This window comes from Solanum verrucosum, unplaced genomic scaffold (genome assembly GCF_900185275.1).
Source record: "Solanum verrucosum unplaced genomic scaffold, falcon-dt-bn FXZP01000113.1, whole genome shotgun sequence".
NCBI lineage: Eukaryota > Viridiplantae > Streptophyta > Magnoliopsida > Solanales > Solanaceae > Solanum > Solanum verrucosum.
In genome coordinates, this window is record NW_026020105.1 from 1,730,795 (window position 1) to 1,753,542 (window position 22,748).

Sequence of the window (22,748 nt, forward strand, 5' to 3'; positions counted from 1 at the left end):
CTTTTTACTCAACTCAAAACTCAAGTCTTAATTCCTCTTCCCAAAAATTGAAAAGTAGTAAATATCCAATCTAAATGTAATATAATCTAATCTAATTCCTCTTCCCAAAAATTGGAGTATAAATTCAAAATCTAAATATTCAACATAGTCTTAGAATTTCGTCGTATACCACATAAATTATTTTTCATTTTCTCTATGGATTCTATTGACCATAAATTTATGGAAAAATTATATGAAATAACAAATTATTAATTCAAATTAAATGTTATAGCCATAGTTTATTTTAATTGTAATTCGCAGCAAATATTCCTTTTTTTTGCCATCTGATTCGGTATACAATTAGCCATTTTCGGTATACAATTAGTCATTTTATACATTTCGGTACAAAATGTATAAAATGTGTTTGTGTGTATAAAGTGAGAGAAAAGTGTATATACAAATACAGATACATATATTTTCGTCATATACACTTATAATTATCAAATACAGATCTTATTATACAAATTACAATGTATAAATAAATTTATACAAAACTGAACAATTTGTATAAAATTGGATGTTTGTAGCGAATTATACAAATCAAAAGCTCCATAGCAAACATAAAATTTGTTATGAAGCGCAATTATGCAAACTATAGCTATAACATACAAATATGATTTTTATGTTTGTTATATGTGAAAGTTGCTCTAACTTTATAACTTAACCAAAAATACTAACAAAGAATCAATATTCTTTTTTTTAATATTAGTAAATCTTATAATTGTAGTAAAATGTAGCCTAGAATAATATAGTATATCTAAAGTAATCTAATTTCAACTGATGAAAATTAATGAAGGATATATATATATATATATATATATATATATTCTGCCTCTTTGTTTCTTAAATTAATTGTATGTGTTGTAGTTTTTTCTACTCCAAGAGGAGGGAAAGACGAAAAGGAAAGGAAATTGTAGAAAAAAAATGAATTGAAAGAAGTTTTTTTTTATATCTAATCATTGATTTAATTTCTTCCTTTTGTTGATAGATTTTGCCGAAACTTTTGATTTTTCTACAAACCTCAAAGGTTTTTTTTTTTTAAAAAAAAAATAGAGAATAGAGTTGGTCTCCTCTTCTTCTTCATTTTGACTTTTTGATGGTAAACATTGTTGTCGTTCTATTTTTGCAGTATGAAGTGATTGAGATGCGATGTATATGGGTCATGCCATGGTGCATGGTAAGCTCTTCGTCTTTTGCTCATTTCTCTATCTGTGATATCAATTTAGGTACATGACTTGTTTTGATACAATTTTTTTAAAAAAGATTTATTGAATTATTGATAATTCAAGGTAAATTGGTGATTTTTAGTTGTTATATGGTGAGTCGTGTGTTAGTTTGTCATCAGAAAATGTTAGATGCCATATTTTCGCTGAAATAAATCATGATTGGTGCGTGGGTGAACTAACTCAACGCTATGTGATCTCACAAACCTCGTAGGGATCACCCCTTGACAAAATCCACAAGCAAAATCCTCAATAACGATGAACTGCGTTCTTTCTCTAAAAAACCTAGCGTGAAATCCTTGAGTGCGTAAATGGACCAAATTCAGTTTAGACCCCTAAGTAATTACCAAAAACTAATTAATTTAATTGGATAGTGAAAAGACCATAATACCCTTCTAAAATCCGGTTTTGACTTTCCTTATCTAGACAGCCCAACTTTCAATGGGCATATCTTACTCATACAAACTCGAAACTGAGCAAACTCGGCGGAGTTAGAAAGATAATTCAAAGATCTTTCCTACGGTATCTTGTAGCACACCTAAATCATCTTGATCTAGGAGTTATGGTCGTTTGAAATTGACCCAAAACTCGTACTTAACTTAATTTTTGTCAAATTTCCAGATTTTCATTCTTTCCAAAAATGACTCTTTCTAATTCTAGCTCCTTCTAGTTGCGGGGTGTTATAATATCTCCCCCTTGGGAACATTCGTCCTCGAATGAGATTACTCTTAGTAGGGTAAGGGTGTAACATCTAACATTCAGCTCAAGCACCCAACAAGCAAATCTAACACATCAAGCAAAATGCAAATACAACATGCCAACTTATAAATGAATACCAAGAAAAGGATTAGTACCTTAATTTGGAACTTCTCCAGATTCGAAGAGATGTGGATATCTCTTCTTCATATCTTCCTCAGCTTCCCAAGTGGCTTCCTCAACAAACTGATTCCTCCAAAGAACTTTGATTGATGCTACCTCTTTTGTTGTCAACTTGCGAACTTGGCGATCTAGAATCTGAACATGAATCTCATCATAAGATAAGTTCTCCTTGATTCCAATATCCTCAGTAGGTATGATAAGTGAAGGATCGCCCATGCACTTCTTCAACATGGAGATGTGAAATATCGGATGAACCGCTACTAACTCTTGTGGTAGCTTCAACTTATAAGCTACATTGTCAATCCTCTTGGATATTCTGTGAGGACCAATATATCGGGGACTAAGCTTCCCCTTCTTACCAAATCTCATAATCCCCTTCATGGGTGAAACTTTCAAGTAGACCCAATCATCTACTTCGAACTCTAACTCCCTTCTCTTAACATCAGTGTAGGATTTCTGACGACTCTGCGCTGTTTTCAACCTTTCTTGAATAACTTTCACCTTCTCCATAGCTTGATGAACTAAGTCTGGTCCTATCAACTCAGCTTCACCAACTTCAAACCATCCAATAGAAGATATGCATCTTCTCCCATAAAGAGCTTTATAAGGAGCCATCTAAATGCTAGAGTGGTAACTATTGTTGTAAGCAAACTCAATGAGAGGTAGGTGATCATTCCAATTACCCTTGAAATTAGACACACATGCCCTCAAAATATATTCTAATGTCTTAATAGTGTGCTCTGCTTTACCATATGTCTGATGAGGATGAAAAGCAGTACTTAAGTTCACCTTTGATGCCAAGCATTTCTGGAATGACTTCCAAAACTGTGCAATAAATTGCACACTTCTGTCTGAAATAATGGAGACCGAAACTCCATGAAGTCTAACTACCTCTTGAAGATACGACTTGGCATAGTCCTTTGCGGAATGGGTAATCTTTACCGGCAAAAAATGGGTTGATTTGGTCATTCGATCCATAATCACCCAAATAGAATCATGTTACCTGCGAGACCCTGGTAAACCTATGATGAAATCCATATTGATTATGTCCCATTTCCATTGCGGAAGTTCTATATTCTGTGTCATACCACTGGGCCTTTGGTGCTCTACTCTAACTTGTTGGCAATTTGGACACTTAGCAACAAACTCTACAATGCCCTTCTTCATACTATTCCACCAATAAACCTCTTTTAAGTCATGATACATCTTTGTGGAACCCAGATGGATGGAATATATGGAGCTATGAGCTTCCTTTATGATCCTCTCTTGGAGTTCATGCACCCTTGGTACACACAATCTACCTCGATACCTCAATACATCATCTCCCCCTTGTTCAAAAGCCATTACTTTTTGCTTATGAACAAATGCCTTCAATTCAAGCAAAATAGGATCTTGGTCTTGCTTTTCTTTCACTTCTGACACTAATAATGATTCAACCCATTCATCACCACTATTCCTCCTTCTATGGAATCCATTAGTCGAACTCGTAATCGTGCAAGTCTGTGCACATCTTTTGCTAACTCTTTCTTATCTTCCTCAAATGGGCGATACTACCCATAGACAACCTGCCCAAGGCATCATCAACAACATTAGCCTTACCTAGGTGATAGAGAATACTCATGTTATAATCCTTGAGTAGCTCTAACCACCTTCGTTGTCTTAGATTAAGCTCTTTCTTACTAAACACATATTGAACACTCTTGTGATCGGTGAACACATCAATATAAACACCATACAAATAATGACGCCATATTTTCAAAGAAAATATTATGGCAGCCAACTCTAAGTCATGGGTTGGGTAGTTTTTCTCATGAACTTTCAACTGTCTGGAGGCATAAGTTATAACTTTTTCATTCTGCATTAACACACAACTCAAACCAACTCTAGACGCATCACAATATACAACAAAGCCTTGCTTACCTTCTGGTAAGGTCAATATATGGTCAGTAGTCAACCTCTTTTTCAATTCCTGAAAGCTTTTCTCACAAGCTTCAGACCATTGAAACTTCACTGTTTTCTGAGTCAACTTGGTCAAATGGGACGAAATAGATGAGAACCCCTTTACAAACCTTCTATAATATCCAGCCAACCCTAAGAAACTCCTAATATCAGTTGGAGATGTGGGTCTAGACCAATTCTACATTGCCTCTATTTTCTAAGTGTCAACTTTAATTTCATCACCAGAAATAATGTGGCCTAAGAATGCCATAAACTCAAGCCAAAACTCACACTTAGAGAACTTGGCATACAACTTTTTATCCTTTAGAGTTTAAAGAACTATTCAGAGATGGCTAGCATTATCTTCATCATTCCTCGAATAGATTAGTATATCATCAATGAATACAATAACAAACATATCTAAACATGGCTTGAATACTCTATTCATAAGGTCCATGAGCGTTGCAGGCTCATTAGTTAAACCGAACGACATGACAAAAATCTCATAATGACCATAACGGGTCCTGAAAGTTGTCTTTGGAATATCACATTCCCTTACTATTAACTGATGGTAGCCAAATCTGAGGTCTATCTTAGAGAAACAAGTGGCATCCTGAAGTTGATCGAAGAGGTCCTCAATTCTTAGAAAAGGATACTTATTCTTGATGGTAACCTTGTTCAACTGACGGTAATCTATACACATCCTATGAGAACCATCATTCTTTCTCACAAATAAGACCGGAGTGCCCCAAGGTGAGACATTTGGTCGAATGAAACCTTTCTCTAAGAGATCTTTCAACTGCTCCTTTAACACTTTTAACTCTGTTGGTGACATCCTATATAGCGGAATAGATATAGGACGAGTATCTGGAAGAAGGTCTATACCGAAATCTATTTCTCTATCAAGAGGGACTCCGGGAAGATCATCTGGAAAGACTTCTGGAAACTCTTTTACTATTAAAACTGACTGAATAGTAGGTATCTCAACACTAAAGTCATTAACTCGGACTAAGTGATAGACACACCCCTTAAAAACTAACTTTCTTGCCTTAAGGTACGAAATAAAACGACCCTTAGGAACTGTTAAACTCTCTTCCACTCTATAACTGGCTCATTAGGAAATTGGAACTTGACTACTCGTGTTCTACAATCTATTGATGCATAGCAGGCATGAAGCCAGTTGATACCTAAAATGACACCAAAATTTACCATATCTAATTCAACTAAGTTAGCCATGGTACTCTTGTGATTGACGGAAATTGTACAATCACAATAGACTCTTTCATCTAGAATAGGCTCACCAACAAGTGTAGAAACACTGAAGGGCTCAAGAAGTTGCTCAAGAAGAACATCGAAATTCATAGCAACATATGAAGTTACAAAAGATAAACTCGCTCCTGGATCTAGCAAAGCGTAAATATTAAAGTTAAACACTTGGATCATACCAGTGACAACATTTAGCGAATCCTCTTGTTTTTGCTGACTAGTTATAGCATACAGACGGTTTCCTCCTCTGCCTGCCCCTGAAGTAGCTCCTCTAGATGCAGCTCTTTCTGGTGGAGCAACTGAAGAAGACTGGGCTCTATTGCCCCCATTACCGTTACCATGCTTGTTCTTCGGACTCTCTCATAAAATGATCGTTCTAGCCACACTTAAAACAACCAGTGGAGCCACCACAACACATCCCTGAGTGGTTCCTACCACACTTAGCACATGAAGGAGACTTACTACCCCCTTGTGCCATTCTACCTTGAGAATAGGCACGTTTAGCTCTGAAATTCTGACTATTGTACTCAAATTTTTTCCTTGGTGCAGGTGCACTAGTAGATGATGGAGCAGGTCCTCATTCCCTGATGTCTTTGCCCTCTTATTCTTAAACTCTTCCCTATCCCTCAGTTTGTCCTCCTCAACTTGTTGCACATGGAGCATTAGCATTGCTATGTCCATATCCCCTATCAACATAGTTGTCTTACCTTCCTTGCTTGACAGGCGAGATAACCCAGCAACAAATAAACTCATCATGCTCTTCATATCAACAACCATCTCCAGAGCATACCGGGTAAGTTGTGTGAACTTCAGACTGTACTCATGGACGCTCAAAGAATCCTGCTTAAGAGTGAGGAACTCTCGTACCTTTGCTTCTCTCAGTTCTCGAGGAAAGAAACGCCCCAAGAAGGCCTCCTCAAAACAAGCCCAACTCATAGGTAGTGCTCCCACAACTCGGTTCTTCTTCCATTGATCAAACTAGATCCTAGCGACACCCTTCATTTGGTATGCAGCTAGTTCCAACCTCTCAGTATCAGCAACATGCATGATCTCAAAAACCTTCTGAAGCTCCTCAACAAAGTTTTCTGGATCCTCAATAACAATTGATCCTATGAAGCTTGGAGGATTCATCCTTGAAAACTCACGGACTCTAGAAGTATCAGCCACTTCCTGACGATTCTCTCTCTGTTGCCCAACTTGATTGGTCACAACTTGGCTCAACATCCGGATGGCCTCACGGAACTCAGCATTGGTGACCTCTTATTGGAGTTGCACGTCTGGTGCATTAGGTACCCCTTATTCCTGTTGTTCAACATCTCTTCTAGCCGGACGACCTCTGACAGCTCTTCGTAGAGGCATGTTCTGAAAGACACGCACATTTTTCTCTATCTGGAATATTAATTTAGGTACATGACTTGTTTTGATACAAATTTTTTTTAAAAGATTTATTGAATTATTGATAATTCAAGGTAAATTGGTGACTTTTAGTTGTTATATGGTGAGTCGTCTGTTAGTTTGTCATCAGAAAATGTTAGATGCCATTTTTTTGTCATATATAACGAATATGTTTTATATATCTATTGTTTTCTATCAATAAAAATAGTCAAACAGAACTAAAAATAAAAATTAAATTGTTGCGTTTGTTTGGGAGAATCTTTTTCCAATTGAAAAAAAAAAAAACGTGTGCACCCTCAAACATGTACTATTATTTTTTTATAAAAAAAAAATGGGAATAAGGGAAAGGGAAATGAGAATTACGAGATTAGAATCATCACCAACAAGATGGAAGTTCAGATAGCTAACCAACATAACTATTAAGATTCCTCTCAAATAACTATTAAATAGTTAAGTTAAGGGAATGGTCAATCGGAAATTGTTTTAACCAACAATGGCCTAATTATCAGCTATACCAACACTGAGTTTTAGTATCCACTCTTATTTTATCCCATTGTTATTATTATTTTATATTTGTTTTGATAAATTTGTTATCTCATTAAATTAATAGTAGAATCAATGGTCATTTTTCTATCTCCATTTTAAATTTTTGTATATATATATATGGACATATATATTTCTTACATATAGTTATACATTATATATACACGATTATATACTATTTATACAATATAGATACATAACATATACATGTGGCCATGAAACGCTATAATAGATTATCTCACTTAATTATATACATTAGAACCCATAATCCTTAAAACCTCAAACAATCAATTGAGATCGATGTGTATAATTAAATAAGATAATTTATTTTTTGTGGTTAACTTAACTACCTAATAGATATTTGAGAGTGCACACACAAGTTCATCAAAATTTTGAAGATATTATCATGTTAGGTGCTCAATTAAAAAAAATGATAGATTGAGTGTCTAAATTAAATTTACTGACAAATTTAATATTAGACATTACAATTTGTGCGCATCTCAAATATTGAACTTGCTATCTCTAATAATTATATTTGTAGTAACTTTGCGCACCAAGATTTAGTAATATGTGGAGTTATCGCCAATCTTTATTAGAATTTGAGCTCTGATCTCTCATGATTTCACCCACTTCATTTATTGTTAAACCGCACTCTTGATTTTGTAGTAATGTATTTGAGTGGATACTTATGACTATGATTTGGATGTATTTATTTTTTTCTTTCAATTAGGTATGGTCAATCACAAGTTCATGAAAGTAGTTTGTGCGGAAGAGGAGATGGCAACCGCATAGATAGTAAGTTGGAGCTGACAATAAATAATGTGTTCCCTTATTTGAAAGAAGTTAAGGATATCTTTCCGTACCAAAGGGAAAAAGTATAACATGTTCCTTGTTGTTATGAATGACTTTAAGAGAAAAAGATTTGCTACTGCAATTTGCTTATTGTCATGATTCGTTTTATTTCTATTCTTATTTATGTGGGACTAAGTATTTGATATTCCTCACAAGAATTGATGTTGTTGGTGTCATAGCAAGAGTGAAAGAATTATTTAAAGGACATTCTAGTTTGATCCTTGGATTAAATCATTTCTTGCTCAAAGGGTATGAAATAATCGTCAATGAAGAAGACGAAAAGAAAATAGGTTCGGAACAAGCACTCAGTTTAATGAACAAAAAAATGTTGCAGTTCTATTATCTTATGATTTTGATAATAAAAGATATGTCTTTCTTCCATAAAAGACTTTAGTTTTAACTTACTGTCTTATGATTTCTTGCAAGAAACGTTTAGAAAATGACCATGAATAGAACTCCTTCCAAGATATTCTATTCATGGGTAAAAAGGAACGCAAGGACGTTAAAAATATATATCATGAAGTGATAAAATATTTTTAGTTTGAATATATAGATATTATAGACGACTTTTATGTTCTTGTTTGTTACTGCGTACTATTTTTTTATATATGTAGGTTGTCGTACTTCTCAATGACCATCCAAATCTACTGTCAAAATTCTTGACAGATTTTTCACAAAATTAAAAAGAGTTAATAATTTTTTTTTGCATTTGTTATGGAACAAAAATTCTTGAATGGGTTGATAGATTTAATTGGGTTGATCACAAATGACTAAGGTCACCCCTATTTATTCGGGATGATTCAGATATTAAATGTTTAGAATATTTTATTTTTTTCTACAAATATCTCCCTCAAATATCTAATACTCTAGAAAAATTGGACTTTTTCCAAGAACAAAAATTCAACGTATTACTCTACAAAATTCTAGAAAGTTCTACTAAATATTTAAGATTTTTTTGTACCTTCATTATTTTCATAATTTAGTCCATTTAGTAGTTAAACTTAAAAAGTGTTAATTAGTTTGATTGTTTTTTTTTCAGACTTGGTAAACATTTGTGATATATCCAATGTAGTTAGCAAAGATGGAGTGAATCAAAACGGGTAAAAGAAATATTCAAAGCCTTAAGTAAGAATAGCAAGGAACAAATTATACAAGTGATAAGTGAAGAATGAGGGAATGAAAGAGATAAATATAAACGAATTATTAAACCATTAACTTGGATCAATAATGCAAGGCTACATACTTCTGATTACTATCACGATTTGGTAAAAATCGATCTAAATTATAAAATTGAATCAAATTGATTAAATAAATCGATTTTTATTTGATTTGATTAAAAAGTATCTGAATTAAATCGACAAATTATATATATATATATATATATATATTTTTTTATTTTTTTATTTTTTTTTATAATTATATGTATGTTTTCATTAAAATTTATTTAAGAAATCAAAAAAGATCAAAACAAAAAAGTATCAAAAGGGCCATCTTTTTATAATTATATATATACATATTGAATTAACTGATTGTTGATAAAAATAAGTTGATCAACACAAAGAGGACGGTTCTAGTTGCTCAAGATGATGCGAGACTAAATGACACTATAGAGTTGAACGTAGTTGGAGTTTTGGTACAAGAATTATAAGATCCAAAATAATATAAAGATAATTCACTTTTTATTAATGAATTGTTGTCTTCTTTCCCTTTAAAATAAATCATTTCTTTTATATGGATAATAATTGAAAAATCGAATCAAAATTGATAACAACCAAACCGATGTATAAAGTAACATGCAGTTTTAGCTTTCTCCGCATCAATAATAGACTCCACTAACTTAACATAATTCTCCAATTCCATTTCTATAATAATAATAAAAAAATAAAAAAAATCTATAATCAAACTCCTCCATATGCTTCACCTCTCAGAATATAAGGTCTTCACATATTTACCAATGCATCTTCACTCTCTGCCACAAAAAACACAAATAATGCAGACTTTTTCAGAATCCTCTTAAGTGTTGCTTCCCCTTGTATATCCAATTCATTAATCATATAATTGTTACGGTCTGAAATATCAGGTCATGATGACACCAACTAATGTCCCACCGGTAGGTAAGCCAAACTCATAGCCCGGAACCAGAAGTAAGTGGCAATCGATCACGTGAAAGAGAAACATATGGAAAGCAAGGAACGATTATCGAAAAAAGAAATAGACAGAATCATCTCCAAATATAAATAACGAAACAGAAGGAGAAGGACAACTCCAAACACTAGGAGCTCACCCCAGTCTTCGAATCCAAAAGTTGTTTCGCACGAGGCACACATCAACAACGAAAACTCGTACTAGGATCTGCAGGGTGCAGAAGTGTAGTATGAATACTTATAAGTGATACCGAGTAGGCATAGATGATAGACCGACTGAGCTCCAAAGACAAAGCAAGTATAAATAACAGGTAAAGAAGGAGCATATAGTACAAGTAGCTAAATAACCGAGAACGCACAATAAAAGTAAGCAACGACAAGGAAAACGAATAAAGGAAGCAAGTAACTGAGACAAAGGAATGTACCCGGAGGCACTAGCCCAAAAAATTTATCACAACAATATTCTACTACAAAAGTCAACTAATCGAAGATATACTAACAGTAACCACCACAAAACATCATAAAAACCAATAGGTCAATCCAATCCAACTCAGACAAAAGGTATCAAATATAAGAAAACAAGGGTGAATCTAACCCTATCATATAAATTGTCGGTGATACTGTCACAAACAACACAATAATAATCAAAGAATAACCTAACTAAACCCCATAAGCCCGGAAGGTACACAACATCAAACATAACCCAATCGGTCCCTTATATTACCCTCAAGAAGTACTACATATCTATATGAAAGTCGTTTTTCCGGTATTTTGCAAGAACAATTGAAGTGATTCAATTTTGAATATCATAAACAGAAAACAGAGAACCCAGAACATGATTGATAGTAAGTCGTTTGCCTTCTGTGAATATAAATTATCTCGTCAAGGTAAATTACTTTAAATATAGAAAAGTGAACTTTTCGATAGATTAAAAAAGAAAGTTAGCCGCATAAATTAAGACACAGAAAATATTTAATTCAAGAATGTTGAAAGAAACAAGAAAATACATAAAAACATATAGAGCCGCAATTATTCATTTCTCTCATGCCCCTTTAATTGTTGATCTTCCTGCAATTCTTCCTGATTTCTCCCCTGAAACCTGTTAAAGGTGAAATATTCCCCATCTTAACCATAGACTTTGTGAAATGCTCGAAGAAAAGCTCATTGTTCTCTGCATATTGTTTCACAAGTGCTAGTGACTCTTGATTCTTAGTAACAAGAACTTGATCTGAGTTCAATAGTCCCTTTGAAGCCAACAAGTTCTTAAAGTAGCTATTGTCAAATTTTATCGGGGAGACGAAATCCAAGAAAAATAAGGTTTGGTCACCACCAGATCTTGGACACCTAACGCGCAATTGGGCAGCATATGATTGTTCCAGTGTATAGTCTGGTAAACTGTTTCCTGACTGATTGTAAAGTCTCTGCCTAAAGCTGGTGCATCTTGCATTTCCAATTGTGTGGCTCCCTGTACAACAAAAATTTGGCATTAATTGAGTGATAACTTGTTTACAAGTCATGTTAAAGGATATATAGTGCTCAAAAGGACATGTTAATACGTTGTCAGTGCATATAAGTTGAATTCGTTAACGTCTATGTCCTCTTGGAAAACAAAAGAGAGAAAGTTTTACCAGATAAAGCTACAAGATCAACAATATCAAGCCCCTTCAACTTGAATTTAGTAAGAATGGTATTAAAAGTGTTGTTTGGAGCAGGGATATTATAGTTGGAGCCACTTAAACTGGCACCTCTGGAGTCTCTTCTTCCTAATGGTACCTCCCAGTTTGGTCCACCAGCCTGCATATACAAAAATGAAAAATGTGAATTTTGTTAATCCTAAAATATAATGTATTTTTACGACAAGAAGGAGTTGCTCGGATGGTTAGCACCCTTCAATACTTCCAACCTTAAAATTGTGAGTTCGAGTCAGCAAGGGAGCAAAGGTGGGAGCTCCCGGGGGAGAAGTTAAAAAAAAATTGTACTTTTACATTATAGCTATTCAACTTACTAAAACTGTTGAATCCCTTGCAGCTAGTGCCAATATATCTGCACATGATACAGTTTGAGGGCACTCCTTCTCCAGTGCCTTTTTAATCTCATCGATGACTTCAAATCCACGAACTGAATTCCTGTTGGGATTTGATCTTTTCTCACTAATTATGCTTCCACTGTTGTCAAGAAGCAGAGATGCATCACACCCCTACATGAAAAATAATTAGTCATCATTTTTTGAAATTTATTGTCTAAAACTAACCTTAGATAGTTGTGTCACATCAGTTGGGATCGGAGGGAGTACGTAAAATAGGGTGTGATATATTGCATATAATAACATTAGAACCTTACCTTGACAAAGCAATCGTGGAAATGCAGCCTCAGCAAAGAAGCAGCCATTCGAGCCTCTTTGGCTACGGCCTTGGCAACAATAGACTTGACTATTTGTTTAGCTTGGGGACATGACCGGTCATAAAATTGTGGGAATAGATAACCACCATAAGTCTTAGTAGACAAACAAATTGGTGCAAAAGCAAGGAGAACAATAACCATGAAGAACCTCATTGATTGAGCCATAATGAAAAGTATTTTGTTAAGGACTTAATTAATTTGAGAATGTAATCATAAAAGTTATGGCTTGTGTTGATGAAATTGATCCATATATATAGTGTTCAATGAATGAATGGAATGTTTGTTACAAATGGAGTTGGTAGCTTATTAGTTATGAAAATAGTATTAGTTTTTTCACAAAGTGAAGCAGAGACATGTTCTTTACCAAGTACAATACCATGATAGATTTGGTTGGCAATTGAGAATTGACATTCAACTTTGTGAGATTTTAAATCATTCTTAATGCATTACAAATGATTCATTATAACTTCTTCCATTACTAATAGCTTAATTTGCTATATTTTTAAACCTTTGTAAAGTTGATCAAGGATACCAGCTCCATTTAAGTTCTTAAACAAAATGAAAATAAAAAATTAATGAAAGCTATTTTAATTGAAATGTTTCTTAAAATAAACAGTTTTTAGCCGATTTACCAAACATATCGGTGAATGACAGAGAAAAGACAAATAATGTGCATGAATTGGCCTAGTCGTCCCCCAACCAAAATCCAAATATATTGCAGCTATCAAGGGTAAACCTTTAATCCAAAGGTTTAATGCAATCTGAATATTCATTTGGGTTATAATCCAAATGAATATAACCTCCACTATTGTTGATTTCTTTTTCTTTGCAATAATTACTCCAAAGAGATCTAATTAATGTAATAATATAAGGAAGAATCAATTTATCATTAAAATTTTGCTTACTGAAATCAAATGAGGAATATACGTATCAATTTAAGGGGGAAAAGGAACAACAGAAAATATTCATGGAAAAAACAGAAATGAAGATGTTTAAAAACAGTAAAGTGAAACTAATGAGCGAAACAACAGGTAATGCTCAATACTGGCAACTTTGTCTGTCTTTCTTGGTCTCTTGTGTCTATAAATTATCTCATACTAGCTGGAGTTTGGCTAGCTCGCTTCGCGTTCTTCTCGTGTTTGAAGGATAGCTGGAAGAGGTGCTGTAATTTTGATAAGCTGCAAGATGAAGTACTGTCAAAAAGATTACTTTGAATTGAGATATCTAGCAAGGTAGCCTTGTTTAAATGTTTAAAAAACACAATTCAATTGTCAAATATGATCCTCTTTGTATATAACCAAAACTGAACTTGTTCCAGCCCAAATCTAAAGCATCGAAAGCTTGGGAACATTCAATCAATATAGTTCTATAGTAAGACCAAGGGAAACTGATGAGTACATGCTTAAGGTTTGTAGAGTCGAGACCCATCCAGCCTTAAACATCACGCTCAAGGTAGTAAGGTCCCATTTGGTAAAGTCAGTGCTGCTACCAGATAAAGGTATAGAGTGATAACAGCGATAAAGTAATCTAACAGTTTAAACTGTCAGCAACGCTGTTTCATCAAAACAAGCATTTCAGATGAATATTCCTCTGTTTCATTACTGTAAAACTGCAAATGACTAATAATAGAATCACCAGGGATGTAAATAAGCAAATGTCGCATTGAAATTATTGAATTTTGTTAGATCGGTAACATCTAAATTACTGGTTTCTAAGACAATACTAAGAAAAACAACTAACCTCATTTGTGATTGGGTGAATAAGACCTATTTGATGTGCATGCAGGTTATATCCACAGTCTCCAGGAACAGGATTCTCTGGTCTTTGATAGCCTCTAATAAGAAAGTAAAGCCAACTAAAATCAGATCATGATATTAGCAGCAGACAAAGCTATTGTTCTTGTTTAAAGTGATTAGATAGAATAAACTACTTTCTGTTTCAATTTTAAGTAATTTGACTATCTTCGCAATTAACATGAAGGATAAAGCTTTATTTGGTCCAAAATAGGCATAATGTATAAACTATTGTAACTGTCATGATAAAGGTCACTGTTGATAAGTACTTTCTCGCTTAACAGGATAACCAAAGATGTGGAAGAAGGGTAATCCAGATAGCAAATTCAGTTAGTGTTTACTACTAGGACTATCTAATTAAAATGAATACCGATAAATAAAAGTCCAATTTCATACCCATCTTTCTCAAAACTTTCATCCATTAATTCAGGATGAAAGCACTTTGGTTGCCCACCAGATACATAGAGAGGATCACCTGGTAAGATAACAATTATTAATAAATCATAAAAGGAGCAAAACAAGTTTGTAATACTACTTACATGAAAAGAAAAGCTGTTGTAGCATGCTACAGTTATGTTACAAGAGCACTCCTAATTATACACACAGATTAATCAATTGACATTGGTTAGTTTGATGAGGTATACAAATTATATTTTCCATAACCAATCTCTTTAAACAGACACCCTAGGGTCTATGAATGCAGTACTGTTGCCTAGAAATTCAGCTTGCACACAGTTACAATTAACTCAGGGATAACAATTCTTAGCCTTGGCCTGACCACATTAAACAGGGGAGCATACTCGGTAAAAATCTGAACACGAGATGTTTGATGAGAAATTACATAATGAATGATACAGTAAGGAAGTACTAACTGCTCTTTTTTAAGTTAGCAAGTGTTCGTCAACGGAACAAGTATCTAAACCTGCATTTAGATAAGCAAATCATTTTTGCTTGGCTATAACCTAGAGGAAGAAACACATTCCAATGACCCATATTATTTACGTTGTAGAGGGCCTCATGTTGACTTCATCGGAGAGGTCATTGACATTTCTGTAACAAAGCAGATGCATACTCACAGGCATAGTTCAGAACTCTTTCTCTTATTGTAACCCAATGTATAGACTTAAGTTCTTCCATCACCTTTTCTCCTTTGCTCGTGCACTTAAGTAGATACTTACTGATATGCTTTCATAGAACTAAGAACAACAAATGTTTGCAATGCACCATCCAATGTCGAGTACTAGTCAATACATGGCTGAAGTTGGTGAACTTCGTGTTTCTCTTTTCTTTTGTGCATGTTTCTTTTAGAAGACAAACTGATATTTCCACCTCTATGCTTATATTTAATTCTTTTATGATAGCGAAGGATAGATTATAAAATTTCAGATTTACCAATTAGTGGATATCCAATGAAAGAGAGGTGGATGCGGATTTGGTGTGGCCTTCCAGATTGAATTTCAACCTGTTAATAATGTACAACGTTAAGGAAAGAAAATATAAGGTTCCTTCTCCAGCTCAAGGGTAAGGAAGGTTAAGGAAGGTGGCTATAACATTAAATTTCTTATGTCTTGACTTCTAATACCTGAACCAATGTGCAGTTATTCTCTGAATCTCTTTCCAGAACGCGAACACTGCTCAGAGCTGGCTTCCCTAGAAAAAAAAATCAGAACAGATTAAGCCAACACTAGTGTCCTCTGAAGCACCACATGAATGATAACAACTGAATGAATCTTTTATAAAAAGTTAATCAAGGAAATGTTCGCGTAAAATAAATAAATTTGAAAACCTGAAGGAGAAGCAACATACAACCCTTTAGCAACTCCAGGATATTTAATTGTACCAATTGGTTGCTTGATGACAACCTATCAGTCAAAATTACTTTTAAATTTAAGTAACCTGATGGATTGACTGCCGTAGAATAGACACTCCAACAGAAAAATTGAAACCGGGAGAATAATGTTATGCTATTACCTCATCCATATCCATCACACCACTTACTAGCGCCCGATATATCTTGCAAATCTTCCTCATTGTATTGCACTCTGAGTTGGTGCATCTATACAAGTAAAGTTTAACCATCCGTGACAAATCCACATAAATTTTTTACAAGACAAAATATGTGCTAATTATGGCAGAAAAGTACAGGAAGGGGCACAACTGTCAAGAAGCAAATGATGTTTCTGAATTTTCTTTGCGGCTTTAGTAGGCGCTCCACAAGTGCCATTCCAAAAAGTGTTAAAATAAAGTCACCCTCTTCAGATTAGGATTTCGTTTTTCTTTAATAACTGCATTTCTTCAGAAGATCAAAACATCAAAAGTTACAAAGCTAATCTCAAGGAAGAATGCAACAAAAAGGATTGAACCTAACGCCAAACTTTTAGTTCTTTACTTGCTAACCAACAGTTATCTTCATTATATAACAAATAAGTCAATAAGCATGCAGAAGTAAAGGTGAACTACAAGTGAGATATAGGGAAAATGAAGTCTTTCTACGTTGGTAAAATAAATAAAGTCCTTCATACTGGTCCCACTGCTCTTTAATCTGTAAGAACTTGGTTTTCTCTCCTTTTGGGGGTTTATAAATGGAGTGGGCATGATTTTGTAAAGATGGAAAACTGTGTAATCAATATTAACAACATACCCAGTGTGTTCCCACAAGTAGGGTCTGGTTTAGGCTTGGAGTACCTTATTTGCTCCCTCTTCTCCTTTTCGATATTATCATTATTATTTTATTATTTCTTATTCTTCAACTTTATCACTACTTTGTTCTTTTGCTTTGGTTATCTTTCTATTTTTACTATAAATATTTTCTTAGTATTTCCATCCGAGTTTCTTTCACCTTGTATTAATTAAACCTATATTGAATTGTTTTTGTTGAGCCGAGGGTCTATTGGAAATAGCTTCTCTACCTCACAAGGTAGGGGTAACATCTGCGTACACTCTACCCTCCTTAGACCCATTTGCCTACAGAATATTGTCCAAACAAAAGAAAATAAAGAAACTAATTAACCTCAGTATGTTGGAAACAATTAATGGAAGTATGAGGTTAATAAGTGAATGGTACTAATAGAAAAAAATGAATGGTAGAACTAAAACACCAAAATACTCAAACACTTGAAATCACTAAACAATTGACCCTTGTATAAGTATAGAGTAAGCTGAGTTTTCTCTCTAGAACTCCAATTAGGGGGGACAATTTCCGAGCTGCTATAGGCCTTTAAACAGGAGTTTTTTGATTAAGCATGATGAAAAACCGAAGAATTTGGACAATCAGATGTTTAGCAATGTGGTGGCATATCCAACTTTAATCAAGAGAGAATTTGGCATGCCAAATTAACAAATGTTTTTTAGAACAAAAATAACATTAATAAGACAACTTGAGCATGAGTGTCTGACACTCGAGCATAGACAGTAAGCTGTCAATATTGTATTATCATAGTGATGCTCTTAGCATCTTACTGGTATTAACAATAGCAGCACAAGTATGTAAGGAAAAATATGGCATGCCTAAGTGGTGAAGCAAATTCAACATACTTGTCTTCAACAACTGACGTCCCCTCAGCAAAATATGCTGCAAGGCGAGATTTACAAAGCTTTGTTTTTGCACAGAGCAGTATTCCTGGAACATTCCATAAAAGAATCAACAATGTTCTTTCTTACTTGATTTCAGAAGAACAGAAAAAGGAATTCAAAACTGTTACATGAAATTTTAATAATATTAGATAGTGCGAATAGTTCTAGTAATAACCTATTCTGCATGATGACTCAATTTTGTATTCGATTTTTTCCAGAATTGGTTATATTTCTGTTTCCATTGCAGAAAGGAGGTGAAAGATAGCTACAATTAAAATATTTTATTATATTTACATCTAGTAATTTTGTTTATTAATTCAAATTAAAAAATTCTCTACTACCATTTACGACAGGTTTATGTAATTCTGTTCTTTTTAAATAAAGGGACATGACATGAAATGAAAGATTACCCATCTTACAAATTATACTTGGAGCACAAATTCATTCTCTGTTCTATCAGTGTACTTGGAGCAGAAATTCATGTACAGATGTACCTAGATAACTCACCTGATGTACCCCTTCCTAGGCGATGGACTGGGACTGGATGTGTTTTTTGACAACCTGATGAAGTGGTTGTCGGCTTGCATGCATGCCACTGGAGTTGCGTCAAGATGGACCGTTGCTGGTATAACCCTCCAGGAAGAACTTGCAAACCAGAAGGTTTATTTACAACAATCTGAAAATACATACCATGAATATACCTTTGGCCCATAAGGGATAGTGTGAAAAATTCTCTACCAGCTATGCTACATTATGCTCTTTCTTTCTTATATATATATATATATATATATATACACACACACACACATACACATACATACATTATACATGCATACATATAAATACTCCATTTTCTTTATACATCCACTCATAAGACTTCCAACCGCAAGGCTTCTACTTTAACTAGTCCCAATTTAAAATTTGCATTCAAGATCAGAATTGGGCCTGTAGAAAAAGATCTATGAGTTTACAACAACTATGCCTCACTTTCAAACAAGTTGGGTGACTATATAGATCCTTTATATCCAATCCATTCATTTGGGTTTATTCTAATGCTGGAATTTGCCTATAGATTATCTAAAGGGATTCTCTAAATATCGCATTTATCACTACAGTGACATACAAATCTCTAACCAAACCAAAAAGACTCCTAGCGAACACCAGTTATAATGTAAGTATAACAACAACGATTAAACCTTTATTCCAAAATCAAATGGTTGCTCCATATAGACTTCTTCCTCAAGATCACCGTGAAGTAAAACATTCTTAATGTCCAACTGATTAAAAGGCCTATGGTGAACAATAACCATAGTAGAAAAAGGCGGATAGATGCTATTTAGCCATGGGTGAGAAAGTATCCCTGTAATCCAGCCCAAATATTTGAGTATACCTTTTTTGGCAAAACTGAATCTGAAATAGAGAGAACACTATTGAAAAACTCATATCTACGATCTACCAGAAACAGTGCAGCGCAGTCGCCGAAAAGTGCTTGAAATCTGGTATTAAATATATGGATCTCCTTGGAATAAATAGATTAGTCGATATTGAACAAGAAAGTTGCCGTAAAACTGGTCGAAACAGGCTCATGCACCAGCGCGTATGGGGGCATGAGGGATCCGCGACTGGCGACTGGCGACACGGGTTGGGCTTTGGTCACTGGAGGTTACTAGACCTTGTGGTATTGTTGGATTTTGCACATAGTTGTGAGTAGCAACCAAAATTTGCACAGTGATTGCTGATTTCGATGGAATGATGCACAGAGATACTTTTCGAAAAAATGGTCGAAAAGAGACTCACGCGTGCAATGCGTGGTGTAGATCTCGCGGGAGAAGGCTGCTTTCGACAACGCGTGGCAGCGCGAGGAAGGTTTTCTGCCGGTATAATTTTGTAACTTATGGTCGCGAGAGGCTGGGGACCCCTGGTGTTGGTTTTCATACAACACTGACGAAAACAAGATTTTGCGAAAGATAAAAAGAAAAGCAATAAGTTTGAGAACCACAGAATCTACCAATGTGGTTTCTTTAAGTTTTGCCTATTAACCCAAGTTCTCTTAGAAAACCTCTTGACAAGATGGGTAGCCGGTAGCCAACAGGTGTTTTATCACAAATAAAAGGAAACTGGTTTTATCTTATCTTGTTTATTTATTTTTATTATTATTTATTTTGGGAAGGATGGAGCTACTACAAAGATTTCGGTCTTTTACTTTAAGGTTGGTTATGACTGGAAAGAAATGTCATCATTTTCTCCTTCATGTAGGCATTTGAATTGCTCAAGCCCAATATGCATCTAGATGTCTTTAACTTTTCCATTGATCACCTGTGTACTCAAGTCTAGTTTCCTCTCTCTTAAGAGTCGGGACATCACTAAGATGTGGTCATTGATCTTTCCTCATGAATTTCCCAGTTTTCCTCTATCGCATAAATAAAGTATAAACATTGATAACAAAAATAACCTCAGATTTAATTTACCAAGTAGTCATCTTCAAATAGTACTTCTAGCAAGTAAGGTGCATCAGGTTCTCTCCAAGGAAGGCGATGATATACTAATTCAGCACCTGCTCTGCACATCCAAAAACTACACTTCAGATATTTTTTCACCCAACATATGTAGGCTAAATCTTGCAAAAAAATACAAATCATTATACAGATGTGACCTGAGTTCAGTATCTGGTAAGATAACAACTTTACCATCAATTGTTATCTGCAATAATTAAACATGACCAAGCTTCATTCATAATCCCAAGATACTCCATGTGCATTAAACACCAAGTTTAACCATTTCCTTGACGAACTAACCTGTTTATTTTGAATTCTCTGCAACCAACTGTTCAACACTTTAATATCTGAATCTTCAATAACACAAGCAAAAAATAAAAAGAAGTTTTGCACAAAGGATTGGAAGCTTACCCTTGTAAAGGAGCTGAATTTTTGTACTTTCTAAAGTAGAATTCGATCAACGTAAGACCTATTGATTTTGCAAGAAGTCTACAATTAAAAAAAAGTTTATCGGAAAAATGAGTTTATTTATGTAAAAACAGACCAGCATCGGTGGGTCGGACGATGTCATGGTAGGTTAATCCCTCATTAAGTTCTGGCCACGACACTCCAAAGTAGGCCGTCACCGCTGCAAGCTCTGCTTTTTCTGACATTCGTAACTCGGAGTAGGGAAAATATCGCCGGAAGCAACTTCCTGAAACACTATTGTCAACAAATTATCATATTCTAATATTGTATCCTCGAACTTATATACAAACCAAAGGTTAAAAACTAATTGATGAATATTGTTATAGAAAATACGTCTGAAAAGGAAAACATTGTCTATACAATAAAAGTAAATAATATTGTTTCAAATTTTCTTGTTTGATTTAAATTTACCCAAGTGTTCCCACATCACCTTCCACACACGACTTTTTTCACTTCAGAATCAACTTCAAAAGGGAGAGAAGTAAAAAATGACAGTTAATAGGTTAAAATTTCCAACCAAAGGGACTTAGATGGCCAAAATATACCACAGTTACTTATGTTTCTTTGTTCTTCAGGCTCCTTTTGTATGTTCTAGCTCCTGATCAAAGGGAATAAGGGAAAGTGACAGCAGCGGTTGTTATGAATCTGTGGTGTAACAGTGCCTTTGTGTTACTTGGAATTTCCTTTTTCCTTGTATTTTTTCTGGGTTTTGGCCTATGTTGCTTGGACTCTTCAAAATTGTGGGCGTTGGATCCTCAAAAAGTAGTCTATATTTGGAGTATATGACACGAGTGTGGCATCATTTTTGGAGAGTCCGAGTAACATAGGGTTGGCTGAATGCATGAGGATTTTGTTTATTGACTTCTAAATTAGTTTATCAAATCTATAGAAGTTACTTTTAGTTGGCTGCTGCAGCTCTTTTATCTCTTGATCTTCCTAAGCTTAATGTAATTAAAGCTTCAGGCAGCAGTATCACTTTTGTTCCGGAGACTCTTGAAGAGAAATTTGGTCCTAAAGGCATCAAATTTTCAGATGCAGGGACAGTTGAGCTGACTGTTAGAAATGGAAGTTCAGTGAAGCTACAATACCCAATGCACATGTCACTTCTTATAAGCCTAAAGTTTATTGGAAAGATGATGGCTTTGAGGAAGTTCTTTATATCCCTTCCTCCTTCCAGAGGTGGCATAGGTTTGGTAATCAATGAAATCTCGGAGCCTAATCCTAAAGGACCAGCACCCATGGCAAAGACAACAACCCACCTTCTGACCAGTGGACTGTCACAGATGTTGACTCTGACTTTATTGATGCTCTCCAGGTAAATGGCACTATGTCATTTATTTATTTAGAGCAATAAATGGAACAACTTTCTGAATACACCTGCTCCAGACTATCTAAGATAAGATTGGAATGGTAGATTAGCAATAACCATACATGATTAAATGATTGAACAAGGCCTAACCATTATCTCTATTCAAAGACACTTAATTGTTATCAATAACAGCAAGTGTTTTAGGCAAAAATAGAGAATTGTGTTGTGTTGAATTTCTTGATCCTTTATTATCTTTCTCCTCAACAACTAGATTTATTTGTGTAGTGTTTTAGACATGATTTCAATCATAATTGCATTTATCTCTTCTCGAGTATATGAACCACCACACAACTGAACAAGAGACAAAATGTTGAGTTCATAAATGGGAAACAGAAAAGAGAATCAAGTAACAACTGGTTCAATAGCATTTA

General features: G+C 34.6%; 2 protein-coding genes across 2 annotated transcripts; both read right to left on the reverse strand.

Moving 5' to 3' along the window:
- Positions 1-11,331: 11,331 nt before the first annotated feature.
- Positions 11,332-12,872, reverse strand: LOC125825216 (peroxidase 72-like). Its single transcript, XM_049504555.1, has 4 exons — positions 12,620-12,872; positions 12,285-12,476; positions 11,908-12,073; positions 11,332-11,744 (listed from the first exon to the last, which is right to left on the reverse strand). Exons 1-4 carry the CDS (start codon positions 12,842-12,844, stop codon positions 11,332-11,334), a joined length of 996 nt encoding a protein of 331 aa, XP_049360512.1. The 5' UTR covers positions 12,845-12,872.
- A 717-nt stretch (positions 12,873-13,589) lies between these two features.
- LOC125825213 (RNA pseudouridine synthase 5) lies at positions 13,590-21,316 on the reverse strand. Its single transcript, XM_049504552.1, has 14 exons — positions 21,085-21,316; positions 20,952-21,009; positions 20,841-20,868; positions 20,699-20,745; positions 20,514-20,604; positions 18,553-18,721; positions 18,007-18,091; positions 16,444-16,528; positions 16,259-16,334; positions 16,055-16,122; positions 15,865-15,934; positions 14,869-14,947; positions 14,420-14,513; positions 13,590-13,857 (listed from the first exon to the last, which is right to left on the reverse strand). The coding sequence occupies exons 1-14, from the start codon at positions 21,191-21,193 to the stop codon at positions 13,792-13,794; spliced, it is 1,125 nt and encodes a 374-aa protein (XP_049360509.1). The 5' UTR covers positions 21,194-21,316; the 3' UTR covers positions 13,590-13,791.
- Between the last annotated feature and the right edge of the window lie 1,432 nt (positions 21,317-22,748).

Bases quoted from the DNA above. Each gene is read 5' to 3' on its own strand.
- LOC125825216 (XM_049504555.1), bottom strand. From the start codon at position 12,844: ATGGCTCAATCAATGAGGTTCTTCATGGTTATTGTTCTCCTTGCTTTT. The intron at 12,477-12,619 runs GTAAGGTTCTAA...TTTTTCATGTAG, and splicing joins TCCACGATTGCTTTGTCAAG to GGGTGTGATGCATCTCTGCT. The intron at 12,074-12,284 runs GTAAGTTGAATA...TTGTATATGCAG, and splicing joins CAAGGGATTCAACAGTTTTA to GCTGGTGGACCAAACTGGGA.
- LOC125825213 (XM_049504552.1), bottom strand. From the start codon at position 21,193: ATGTCAGAAAAAGCAGAGCTTGCAGCGGTGACGGCCTACTTTGGAGTG. The intron at 16,529-18,006 runs GTATGTTGAATT...TTACTTGTATAG, and splicing joins ACGTCAGTTGTTGAAGACAA to ATGCACCAACTCAGAGTGCA. The intron at 14,514-14,868 runs GTATGAAATTGG...CTTTCTTATTAG, and splicing joins GAAAGTTTTGAGAAAGATGG to AGGCTATCAAAGACCAGAGA.